This window comes from Myotis lucifugus, unplaced genomic scaffold (genome assembly GCF_000147115.1).
Source record: "Myotis lucifugus unplaced genomic scaffold, Myoluc2.0 scaffold_23, whole genome shotgun sequence".
Classification (NCBI taxonomy): domain Eukaryota; kingdom Metazoa; phylum Chordata; class Mammalia; order Chiroptera; family Vespertilionidae; genus Myotis; species Myotis lucifugus.
In genome coordinates this window covers 7,071,788-7,085,607 of record NW_005871071.1, presented here as the reverse complement: position 1 = coordinate 7,085,607, position 13,820 = coordinate 7,071,788, and the positions used below count along the sequence as shown (strand labels likewise).

Here is a 13,820-nt window from a genome sequence, read left to right as displayed (position 1 = left end):
AATTTAAATGGAAAATTATCCATTATTTTCTCGTCAAGTGTTGCTTCTGCTCCATTATCTCTCTTCTATCCTCCTGCAAGTCCAATAATGCTTATGTTAAACTTTTTTACCTTATCTCATAAGTACATAATATATATAATTGTGTATGTACATGTGTGCATATATATTATTATTGTATAATATATACATTATAGATATAAATTATATATATGATATTCTTTTTATTTTCCACCTTCTTGAGAGCTTGTTTGGAGGTTCTAGCAGGGGAGCACAGCTACTCGTATACCCTTGACTGAAGACCGGTCCTCTCCTTGGGGGAGAAGGTCGTCCTCTTCGACCGAGCGCGCAGCTTCGGGAGGGACGCACATGGATCGGTGAGGGAGGAGGGGGACACCCGCCTAGCCAGCCAGATCAGCCGAATCAACCCTGGCGATCAATGGGGTGACAGATGTCGCAGCCAGATAGCCCTCACATCCATATTTTCCACCTTCTTATCTCTGAGTTTCAGTTTGGAAATTTTTTCTAACCCATCTTTGCTTTCTCTATTCAGATATATTGCGTGTGTGTGTGTGTGTGTGTGTGTGTGTGTGTGTATATATATATATATATATATATATATACACACACACACATATATATATATACACACACACACAAAATTGCACAAATTTTGATTTGGAACCAGAAGTATATCTCCAAGGATGATACTGTGTTTTCCATCATAGGTTACACAGAGTAATCTGAGAATGAATTCGGAGAGCTTACGTCAAACTGAACCCATGTGCATTGAGATGTTCTCATAGCATGGAGAAAGCAAATAGCAAACATCATTCAAAACTACAATATACCAGTTATCTATAATTACATCCAAGTACAGTAAATAGTACTTAATGAGCCAACAGATACGTTAGTTAGTTCATTCCTAAGTAGACCTGACATGATGGGAGGAGTTATTTGTTCAACAGAAGCCAGGTGAATAGAAGAGGCTTTTTTCCTATTTGCTATATAAGCCTGAGTGCTAATGCCTTGGGAACCTATCCATATGGACATAAAGTTCCAACAACCATATTGTGTTTTTATCTGAAAAGGTTTTTCTTCTTGATATATTTTGAGTCCATTCTCAAGGTCTTCCAGGTATTAAAGCACAAAGAGACTTTATAGATTTTTTCTGGAAGAAACTTTGTATAGAGTAATGCAGAAAAAAAAAATCAGTCATATCAGCAAAAAGCATCCATGAATATGTCTATCAACATATCAATTCCTGTTATGGGCAAGTGTTTCTTCTAATGTTCAATAAATAATATCAGAAATGATCATATTGAAGAAACACATATTGGCATACATTTTCATTAGCAATATGTCTTGGATAAATATATTGGTATACAGATCTTTTTGTTATAAACAAGCATCATCCAAATTACATGGGATTTCACATGTATTCCCTTATCTCTTTAACTTTGCTCTTTTTGAATGCCACAGGAAAAAGCTCCCCAACTCCCAACACTCCACTGCAATGAACAAAGAGAGCCACTCAGTGACAGAGTGAAGTAGAATAATTACTTTGCCACTCATGTCATGAGAGGTTGACATAAGAAGATAATTCCTAAAGGCCAATGAAAAAAAATGACATCCCAAGTCCTTTGGGGAAGGAATTCAGATATAAATAAAATAACAATAAATGAAAATTAGTTGAGAAGCACAGTCCCCGCAGGTATCACTCTCATCAGATGAAGATTTCCCAAAGCATCAGACTCAACTTCAAATTTGGAATCCTAGAGTTCCATAGGGAAGTGTTAAATCTGAATCAAGAAATAAGGCAACAAGACATCTAATGAGTTCAGTGTCTAAGACAGTGCATAACCAGTACTATTCTACATGTATAGAAAAGAAATAATTAATGACAAGGAATTAATTCATTAGGCCTCAACACTCAGGGCATTGGGCTTGAATCTCTCATGAACCCTCACCGAGAAAGGCTGCTCTGGAAGATGTCTGTTTACACATAAAAGGAAATAGCTAACCATCAAGGTGGCAAATCCATCCTTACATCATGGAAACGCATTAAGTGCAGATTTCTAAAAACTTTTATATTATTTTATCCTGTACATTCTTTGAACCCTCTGCTCAGAACACCACTGAGAATGATTAGAATGCAAAGCTTTTCCAGCCCACTGAAAACAGAAGCTAAAAAAGAGAAAAAGGCAACCCATTGCTTTAGTTATAAATTCTTGTCTTAATGATTTCATAGAACAGTGAATCAGGTGTAGTCGATTGAGGATTGATACGAGTCCTGCATAACAATCAGATCTGAAAGAAGTGAACGTCGCCAAAGACACCTGAATATTCATTGATACTACCATAGACTTCCTCCCTTTAAGTGCTAATTATTTTCTCCCATCTATGCCATGATATTACAGATCGAAATGCTTTCTCGCACAAGGTTAGCCTCTAGCAAAACAGAAAACTAGAAATAAATTAGCTTTCAGAAGCTTGTTTCCAACAGTCTCGAGGCTCTTCAGGGCCAAGCTTAGTCTGGAGGCAAGACTGTACCATGGCTGGGCTCTGGGATGAACACAAGGGCCCTTCCCCACTTCAACACCGCATGTCAGGGCACCCCACCTAACGTAAGTCCATATATGCACTAAAGTAATGGAAAGCAGACATAGGAAAAGTAGCTTCATGCTACTAAAAATAAGAACTTGCATTTATAAAATGTAGTTTTAGATCATTTAAAATTTATGTCAAGGCATTTTTATACACTAATAATGAAGTCTCAGAAAGAGAAACTAAACAAATAATTCCATTACCATAGCAACAAAAAAATTTACGATACCTAGGAATAGCCCTGGCCAGTTTGACTCAGTGGATAGAGCATCTGCCAGCCGACTGAAGGGTCCTGGGTTTGATTCCGAACAGAGTCATGTACTAATTCCCAGCCCTAGTAGGCGTGTGCAGGAGGCAACCAATCTCTTACACCAATGTTTCTCTCTCTGTGTCTCTCTCCCTTCTTTATACTCTCTCCATAAAAATTTGTTGAAAGAGAAAGCGGCGGTGAGCCCTGTGGCAGCCACACGTGTGCGAGTTGCCATAATGGAAGTCAAAGCAAAACAAAAATTCACAGAAAAAGGTGCAAAGATGTCACAAGAAAAAAACAGATTTTATAAAAGCAATGATTCAGCTCGTGTGATGCAATGTTACATTCAGTTTGGCAATAAAGAGCAGAGGAAACAGGCTTTTGAAAGACTGCAAGATGACGTGGTTGAATTACGTAAAGCTAAATATTCCAGAAATATTGTTAAGAAATTTCTCATGTGTGGGGGTAAACCGCAGAATGCGGAGATAATCGGAAGTTTTAAAGGCCATGTGAGGAAGATGCCCCGACACGCGGAAGCCTCAGCCGTCAGCCGTCGTGGAATACCGTACAATGACAAAGCCATTTTAGAGCAGAGAAACATGTTGACAGAGCGCCCTATGGGAACACATTTCAGCTTTACAAGTCAGCAGATCACCCAACTCTGGACAGTGTTAGAGGAACAGCCAGAAACACTAGAACTTATCATGGATGAAATGAAACAGATTCTAACTCCAATGGCCCAACAGGAAGCTGTGACTAAGCACTCATTGGTGCATAAAGTATTCTTGGACGTTTTTACCTATGCGCCCCCAAAGCTAAGATCAGAAATGATCGAAGCTGTGAGGCCACGGCCTGCGTGGCCTGGGTTCAAATACCTAACGAAAGGGCCGCATGCAGATTAATACACAAGACAAGAAATATAAATTTGGAAATTATGGGGAAACCAGTTGTGAACTTAGTTCAAGGAACTAAGCTCCACTGAATCTCCATACCCATCTGCTTTTTATTTACTAGAATACACAATTGCCCTTTAGGAATGCAAACAGACATATCAAAGGTGATGTTTAGTAAACGGTAAAGAGATCATCAAATTTGAGGGGTTGCCTTCGGCTATTGAGCCAGCAGCAGGTAATAAAAAGCAGATATTCAGCCTTCTGAACATCAAAGCCCCATTCAGCCTTCTGACAGAATTTCACGAAGCCATCTGTGAAGTGGTGGTTTACCTGGCACACACACATGATGGTGCCAGAGTGGCCATGCATGGCACACACAAGGACAGGACAGTGATTGTGAAAACAATGAAGACTTCAGGACAGGACAGTGATTGTGAAAACAATGAAGACTTCTGTTGAAAAGTGGCTAATGGCCAATACTCCCATTTGGTTTTACTGGCAGCATTTGATTGTGAAGCAGATAATCATATCTGAAACTATTAGTTCCTTGTCTAACATATTAAATGACAAATATGGAAGGAAGGTCCTGTTGTCCTACTAAGCCCCCAAGATCCTGCATATACAGTACGAGAAATCATTGAAGTTCTGCAGAAAGGAGATGGAAACGCACACAGTAAAAAAGATAACAGAGATCCATCGCCGAGAGCTCTTAGAATCCATCTCCCCAGCTTTGTTAAGCTAAATGCAAGATCACACTCAAGAAATGGTGCTAGATAAGTCTGCCTGTGTGTTGGTGTCTTGCATTCTGGGAGCTGCCATTGGAGACACTCAACCTGCCATGAATGCCATCGCCAGCTTGGCAACAGCAGAACTGTGCCCTGGAAGCAAGGATGGAGAGCTTCACATTGCAGAACATCCTGCAGGACATCTTGTTTTGAAGTGGTTAATAGAGCAAGATAAAAGATGAAAGAAAACAGAAGAGATGGTTATTTTGCAAAAACCATTGTAGAGCATGTCGTTATAAAGAACCTGAAGTCCTGGGCTAGTGTAAATCAAGGTGCCATTATTCTTTCTAGCCTTCTCCAGAGTTCTGACCAAGAAATTGCAAGCAAAGTCAAAGCTGGACTGAAAAGCCTGATTCCCACATTGGAGGGGGGGAAAAAAAAGAAAAGAAAAAAAAAGCACCAGCAAAGGAGTAGAAATGCTGCTTTAAAAAAACTGTCTGTGTAGATGGAAACAATTAACAAGATGGAATCATTGTTTCTCTTCTGATCTGTTTTCCCAGAGTGGAGAGAAGGGCTAGGGTCCACCTCGCTGGTAATTTGTGTATTCTGTATATGTTTCTTCTTTGTATAACAATAAGTGCACGGGTGGGGTCCCTCGGCCTGGCCCACGATTGGGCTGATTGGGCCATCTTGCCCAGTTCCGATCAGGGCCATGGGGGCAGGCCGGCCGGAGAGGGACCGCGGGAGGGCTCCATGGCGTGTCCAGCCCTCTTGCCCAGTCCCAATTGGCCAGACCCCAGCAGCAAGCTAACCTACCAGAGTGTATGCCTCCTGGTGGTCAGTGTGTGTCATAGCGTCTGGTCGACCAATCAGTCGGACACTTAGCATATTACGCTTTTATTATATAGGATGCTTTCTAAAAATGCCCTTTAAAAATAAAAAATAAAAATCTATGGGAAAATATCCTCAGGTGAGAATTAACAAAAAAATGAAAATAAATACCATAAAGAACTTGTCAATATTTCATTGGAAAAAAAAAAAAAGATACCTAGGAGTAAACTTAACTAAGGAGGTAAAAGACCTATAGTCAGAAAACTATAGGACGTTGAAAAAAGAGGTAGAGGAAGATATAAACAAGTGGAAGAATATACTGTGTTCATGAATTGGTAGAATTAACATCATTAAAATATCCATACTACCCAAAGCAATCTATAGATTCAATGCAATCCCTATTAAATGACCAATGGCATAGTTCACAGATCTAGAAAAAATACTCCAAAAATTTATATGGAACCAAAAATATCCCGAATAGCTGCAGCAATCTTGAGAAAGAACAAAGTTGGAGGGATCACAATACCAGATATCAAGTTATACTACAAAGCCAATGTAATCAAAACAGCCTGATACTGGTATAGAACAGACATATAGATCAATGAAACAGAACAGAGACCTCAGAAATTGACCCAAGCCACTACACTCAATTGATAATTGAAAAGGAGGCAAAAGCATACAATGGAGTCAAGACAGTCTCTTCAGTAAATGGTGTTGGGAAAATTGGACAGATACATGCCAAAAAAAAAAAAAAAAAGAAAGAAAGAAACTAGACCAAAAACTTACACCATACACAAAAATAAACTCAAAATGGATAAAGAACTTAAATGTAAGTTGTGAAACCATAAAAATCCTAGAAGAAACCATAGGCAGCAAAATCACAGACATCTCTTGTAGCAATATGTTTACAGATAACCTCATAGGGCAAAGGAAACAAAGGAGAAAATAAACAAATGGGACTACATCAAAATAAAAAGCTTCTGCACAGCAAAAGAAACCATCAACAAAATAAAAAGGGAGCCCATTGTATGGGAGCCCACTGTATGGCAATGATACATCTGATAAAAGGTTAATATCTAAATTATATAAGGAACTCATACAACCTAACAAAAGGAAGACAAACAATCTAATTAAAAAATGGGGTAAAGGACCTAAATAGACACTTCTCCAAAAGGGACAAATGGCCAAGAGACATATGAAAAAATGCTCCAAGTCACTAATCATCAGAGATGAAAACCAAAACAATGAGGTACCATCTCACACCTGTCAGAATGGCTACTATCAACAAATCAACAAATGACAAGTGCTGGCAAGGATGTGGAGAAGAGGGAACACTAGTACATTGCGGGTGGGAGTGCAGACTGGTGCAGTCATTATGAAAAACAGTATGGAATTTCCTCAAAAAATTAAATATGGAATTACCATTTGACCCAGTGATCCCACTTCTAGGAATATATTCTAAGAAATCTGAAACACCAATCAGAAAGAATGTGTGCACCCCTTTGTTCATAGCAGCACAATTTACAATAGCTAAGATCTGGAAACAGCTCAAGTGCCCATCAGTAAATGAGTAGATAAAAAAGCTGTGGTACCTGTACACCATGGAATACTATGCAGTAGTGAAAAAGGATCTCTTAGTCTTTGAGACAGCATTGGATGGACCTGGAGACTATTATGCTAAGCAAAATAAGCCAGTCAGAGAAAGACAAGTATCACATGATCTCACTCATATGTGGAATCTAATGAAAAAAATAAACTGTTAAACAAAATAGATCCAGAGACACAGAAGCATGGAACAAACTGTTGAATGTCAGAGGGAAGGTGGGGGAGGGTCGACGGGTGGGAGGAGATCCAAAGAACTTGTATGCATATATGCATAACCCGTGGACACAGACAATAGGGTGGTGGAGGCTGGGGCAGGGGGCAGGGGTGGGCTATAAGGGGTCAATAGGAGAAAAAAGGGCCATATGTAATACTTTCAACAATAAAGATGTTTTTAAAAAATAAAATTTATGTCAAATTTAGTGGAAAACTGAAAAAAAATGTTTTTTTCTCTTCCTTAGTTTTTAAATTTGTCCTAGAACCTTTATAACAGTTTCTAAGTAACAACTATCAAGCTGATAGTTCACAGATCTTTTTACTATATTACCTACCGAACTGATAACTGCAGTAAGAGAATTAACAAATTCCCAAGGAGCTACCTCAAGGACTTTCAAGACAGTGTAAAGAATACGTATTTTCATATGGTAGAATATGGCTTTAATACACAGAACAAAAATATTAATGTGTGAACAAAATATGGTCAAAATATAAGTCTACACTGAATATATGTGGAAAAGATATTTAATTGTAAAATAGAAAAGTAGGCCAGAGTAATTGTTTCTTAAGGGTAATTGCTTCTTTTTACAGTATAGATCATCTAGTAGGGCCTTAGGGTTAAACATTTTCATAAAGCAATAAAACATTAATGTAAGAAATAAAGCAAGAAAAACTGTATGAAGTTACATTTTACAAAAAAAGAATAAACAGTATGTCAGAGTGTAATGTTCATACATTGTGGAATTCGACAATATTGTGATGAGAGCAGTCGCAGCAGACATACAGCTTTCACAGGGAAAAGTAAAAGTTATGGTAGACATCTCTATAGCATTACTGCGGTACAAAAAGTTCTTGTTCTACATACAAAAGCATTTTTTTCCATAAGAATAATTTCCTGGGGGAGGGAGGGGAATGAGTCCATGAAATATTTCAAAAACCCATATGCTTTGAGTTTTCCAAAAACATTATCTTAAAACATACTGCCTTAAAGTGCTTTCATGTGGAAATCATGATGGAAGGCACAGAATACAGTTTCACGTCCCCACTATGAAATTTTCAAAAAAGCATAGATTTTGTAGTTTGCAAATTCAAGTTATCTTGTAAGCTGCTCCTTCCAAGAACACTATCATTCCAATAAAACCAGCTGCTAGTTTACTTAGTTAAGATGACCTACAGAATAAAAGGAGGGTTTTTTCCCCAAATAACTTTCATTATCTTTGTGGGGAAAATACCTATGCAAGTGATACATTTTGAAATTATAAAACATGCAGGATATGTACAAACACAAAGTTTAAAAAATATTTGCTTCATATACATGTAAATCTACTTGGGTATAGCTGAAGTTGAACAAATATAAAAATTTGTTTTCTAAAAAATGTTTTCAGAGAATCTGAGACAACTTAAAGCTGTACAAACATTTCCTGGGAGAAATCTTCTCTTCATACAGAAGCTTTAACGTACAGGAGCAATTCCAGTATCAGTCCACCACATAATTATGACACATTTGGTCTAATCAACGATCACCCTTAAAACTGTTCTGTTTCTGAGAAATTAAGGTTCGTTCGTACTAAAATCAAAAAGAATTCACAAAAACAGTGGCTTATTGTGTTTTTGGATCTCTTCAACAATCTTTATCAACTCATTTAGAACTGTAAAAAAAACAAAAACTATTTACAGAATTCAGTTTTAAATACATTTGACAACTTCAAAAGTTTTATGTTACAAGGATTCAGACCACATGGCTTTAGTCCAATTATCAATCTGTAGTCTCTTCTAGTATCCTGTCTTCCCATGACTGCACCTTACTGTGTACAGTTCAAGATTGTATTCTTTCTTGACCAAAAGTAACTCAAACTACATGTTCATTTCAACTAAACAGCTTCTTTATTAGTCTGAAGACGAGTCATAGCTTCTAATTTCTGTCTGTAGGCTTCTGCTTCCTGTTCTTTCTTTAGAAGCTGCTGTCGATATTTTTGGGCTTCTCGGTTTGCTTCATCCAGCTGTTTCTGAAGAGCTTCTCTCTCCTAATTAAGCAAACAAAAAGTTGTTTTTTTCAATTTTTTGCACAAATACATTATTAACATCTACAAGCATGGATCCTTTAACAAAAAAATAGTAGCTAAAAATAGTTACCTATTGATATTTCCTAGACAAGTTGCCTTTTCAACCAATTCACTAATAATTAAAGCCCCCAATTTTGTGTTCCACACTGTGAGATACAGATTGCAGGTTTGTTGTTTTTTTTATCTCAAGGAAATTATCCCCTAATTAGATATAAGACTAACATAATGAACCCAAATAGGTACCTGTACTCTCATATGTACTACAAAAACTGGTGAAGAACTTTAAGACGGAAATATACCATCATAGCTCTCCATATCTTTATCTGCATTTTTATTTAAAGATAATACTTAAGAAATAAAAGTAAAAAAATAAAGATAATACTTAAAAACAGTATTTATTAAGCACTCATTATATGACAAAACAAGGTGGTTTCCAAGGACAAGCCTCTAAGACAGATATTATGCCCATTTTACAGATGAGGAAAATGATGCTCAGAGATGATGTGGCTTTTTCATGGTAACATGGATACGAGTCAGGTTTGTGAGATTCTAATATTACTGCTTATAAAACTATCTTTCTCAATGATAGCGAGCAAGATTCCTCATCTCTAAAATGAAGAGTGTTGGTCTAAATTAGTGTTTCCTAAATTATATCATTTTACAAATCAATAAAGTACTAATTTCTCTATTGTGACTAGTGAATTATTCAGGTGTAAAATATATGTACTGAATTTCTCAATAAATTGAGAGTTGAAACAAATCTGGTCCTCCTCCTCATTCTGGCCCTATTCAGCTGCCCAAGGGAAAACATTTCACGGGTTCTTTTCCCATACCTCTAGTAAGCACAAGAACAAAAGCTCACCCTGCACACCCCCAAGCTCAAACACCTTACAGAGGCCCAGGATCTACTAGTGTGGTGGGGGCTGAGAGTAAGACTATTAATCATAAGAAAGGCCACACTCACACTGGACAAGACACTTGACCAGAAGAAACTGAAGGCAAGGGGTCAGCATCTTGCTGGGGAAAGGGGCAGTGTGAGAGTCTCATCCACTGCCTTCTTGACCCTTACCCATTGTGAAACCAAAAATTCCCTCTTCTTCATTATTCTCATGGTCCACAGGGGGAGCATATTTACTACTTCTGCCTTCCTGTAAATCCCATTCCCTTCCCTACACTGGGAATAAAGCTACATCTAACATTTATTTTTCCCATGGGTTCATCAAATGTGGGAGTGGTTGACTACAAAAGTAGCATTCAAATCTTCCAATTACACAAAATGTACAAGTAGAAAAAATATGTGCTCTTCATCTGCAATTTAAGAAATTCCCAAGCCCTACTTTGCTACCCTTTTCTTACCCACTCCTTATCCCAGGCAAGATAACAGAGTAGGAACAAGACAGAAAGAACACCCAAAAGATGAGGCTCATGTAAGCAATCAACGCCAGTCCCCTGGCAGTGAACAATGGAAAGGGGAGATGGGGCTGCTTCCCCAGGAGCTAGACCCTCACCAGCTAGCAGGAACACTTACAGCTATTGGTACGTGTTATCAAATTTCACTTGTGTTAAGAAATAAGATCCTTTGGTAGCCAAAGTTTTGAATATGGATAAAAGAAATTTGCCCTGATTTGGTAGGAAAAATTAAAACAGATACTCTAAGGTATCTTTTCCTGGTAGCTATTTATTAACATTTAGAAACAGCAAGGGAGTCACAATTATTTCAAAGGATAAAAGCAAACTGAGATAAATAGTCTAACAGTGAATACAGTTTAATCCTATTTTCCTTATTTTATATTTTCATTTCAACTAGAATATATCTTAATATAAGTTAAAAGCATAGTTAACATTAAAGTTTGTGTTTTCATTTTTTACTTCTCAGAAATATAGGTATTTGGGGAAAGAATCTTTTTGCCATCTCACTTTGCAAAAAAATAAAAATCTCTAAAAAGTGGAAAATATTATTTCTTATTTTACTCAAAAGATCCTGTTTCCAAATTCATTTTTTCATTTACTGAACATATTTACATGTAAGATACTTTCTAAATGCAAACAGTAATTTGGTTGTTTTGCATATAAATAGTGCAACAGACTCACATTTTAGATTTATATTTAAATAGAAATGCCAATTATATTTAATAGAAAAGCCATTAGGCTTTGACCTTTTGCAATAAAACCACAATAAAAAGAATTCTGACATTTTTCAATAAACATACTAATATTATTAGTATTAAATAATTGTACTAATATTAATACTAAAGTATTTTTCCTTTAACAGACTAACATTGAAAAATTCCAAAAAAATAAATTCTGATAAGATTTGGTAGCAATAAAAGAAAATATTTGTCTTACACAACTCCAAACAAAAGCAATATATTACTACTGCATTAGGCAATGGGACAACAGAGCAAGGAAAGACCTGAGTTTGCTTTTTCATTTTCAAACAAGATTCTTGAATTCTGCTTCAGCTAGTAGCAATTATCTTTTACTGAGCACTTACTATATGCCTACCATTGTACTAGTCCTTCACATGTACCCTCCTTTAAACCTCATACAATCTGATAACGGAGGTGCTATTATTTTCCCCTTTTTATTGATGGGGAAGCCAAGCCTTCAAAGGTTAAATTAACTTGACCAATATCACACAATCAGAAAATTATAGAGTATAATTTAAATCTAAATCTGAGTCCAGACCCATATTCTTAAATTACTAAATGTTTTGTTTAGTTTTGTTTTTTAACATGGAAACTGGACAGGGTGTGTGAGCTGTCCGTTTGTTTGTGTGTAAACATCAATTTTCTAACTGCCATAAGCCAAATATGAACCTAGTTTTATAAATAAAGTTTTATTGAAATACAGCCATACCTACTCATTTCCAAATTGTCTGTGTTGCTAACCTGCCACAATGACAGAACTAAGTAGCGAAACACAGACTATATGGCCTAGAAAGCCGAAATTATTTGCTAACTGGCCCTTTACAAAAAATTTTTGACTACTCCAGCGCTAGAAAAAAAAATTATCAAAAAGGGATATGACTGCCCAACCACAGTGGCTCAGTGACTGAGCGTCAACCTATGAACCAGGAGGTCACGGTTAGATTCCCGGTCAAAGTACATGCCCAGGGTTTCGAGCTCGATCCCCAGTGAGGGGTGTGCAGGAGGCAGCTAATCAATGATTCTCTCTCATCATTGATGGTTCTCTCTCTCACTCTCCCTTTCTCTCTGAAATCAATAAAAATATTTTTTAACAAATAAAAGGGATATGACTATAAAAAATTTTAAACTTTGGAAGATCAAAAGGTTCATCATTAATAAAAGGAAAACAAATTTTAAAAATTGTATCAAATGAAACATTTTATAAAGTTTATAGAAATTAATTTTTTAAAGAACACTAAGGATCCCAATTTATCACTGGTTAAAAGATATAAATTATTCATTAAAAATAAACAAAACTTGCTAATAAACATTCATCTTTAATCTCCACAGCAAAAAAACAGGTAAAGGTATTTCCTGAACCCACATAATTAATAATAGGAAAAAATCTGTTACTCCTAATGTACTAATTACATCTCCTTCCTCCCACATGTACAATTAAGTTTGAACTTCAATTCAGATTAGGCTAATGTTTATTTATGAAAGAAATCCAAAAACAGCACACTTCTTCCAAAAATATACTGTACAGTAATATCAAGGCATGATAAAATGATATACATTATTACAATTTAGTTTTATTCATACCTTCCTCTAAAAAATAAATCTATTTTATTTCCTATATTGCTATAATGCAGATGTGAAAGCCACATTTACAATAAACTTTCTATAATTTAAACTAATTTTTCTGGAGATTATTGATAAATCTCTCCAATGTTAACTTGGAAATTGTAAATATAGGGTGTCCCCAAAAAAGGTATATACACACTTTGAATAATTATAAAGGCAGTGTTTATTGAAATACATTTCATTTTCAAAATTGAGCTATCAGCTGCTAAAGTGTATATATTTAGGAGGGGTAGCCTGTATATATTAACACTTTCTTTAGACAGTCACTCTGGTAGTTGTGGATACACAAAGAGAAACCCAAACATGTTAGACTCTATATAACGAGTTAATTTAATTCCTTTACAGCAGTTTCTCTGTTCTGTGCATCATTGTAGGATGTTTAGCAGCATCCCCCTGGTTTCTACCCAAATATCAATGCTATGTCCCTAATTGTGATAACCCAAAACGTCTCCAGACATTGTCAAATGTCCCCTGGCATCAAAATTGCCCCAGGTGAGACCACTGCCTTAGAGAGACTTTTGTGAGAATGGCCAAACTGTCACTCAGAGAGGCGTATTAAAAAAAAATCTGTCCCAAGACAATTCTATTGATTATCTAAGAAAATAACTTCAAAAAACTACTTCATGTGTTATACGGAAATAATTACCTGATCTGATGAAAACACTAGAGGTCTCCTCATTCTATACTCCAGCCCACCTCTACCATCTAAACTTACTGCATCCTTCAAGGTCTTTCTATAATAGTTCTAAGACATCATGCAACCTTGGCTTGAACATTTCTGTGGATGGAGAATAAGATTTCCACCACCAGAAAGCTCTACTTACTAAAAACGAAACAAATACTCTTCTTTATACCAAGTTAAA

At 36.4% G+C, this 13,820-nt stretch overlaps 1 protein-coding gene and 1 pseudogene across 11 annotated transcripts in view; one reads left to right on the top strand and one right to left on the bottom strand.

Annotated features, from left to right (window-relative positions):
• Nucleotides 1–3,090: 3,090 nt before the first annotated feature.
• On the top strand, nucleotides 3,091–4,960 carry LOC102422652 (annotated as a pseudogene).
• A 2,585-nt stretch (nucleotides 4,961–7,545) lies between these two features.
• The window catches only part of GABPB1 (GA binding protein transcription factor beta subunit 1), a 58,815-nt gene continuing 52,540 nt past the window's right edge, over nucleotides 7,546–13,820 (bottom strand). For 6 of the 11 annotated variants that reach the window (XM_023751671.1, XM_023751665.1, XM_023751667.1 and 3 more), the window contains one exon: nucleotides 7,546–9,145. In XM_023751671.1, the coding sequence (XP_023607439.1) occupies nucleotides 8,993–9,145 (153 nt within the window). In that variant the 3' untranslated portion in view covers nucleotides 7,546–8,992. The remainder of the gene's footprint in view (nucleotides 9,146–13,820) is intronic. The other 5 variants (XM_023751670.1, XM_014453451.1, XM_006085977.1 and 2 more) reach the window with 3 other exon arrangements.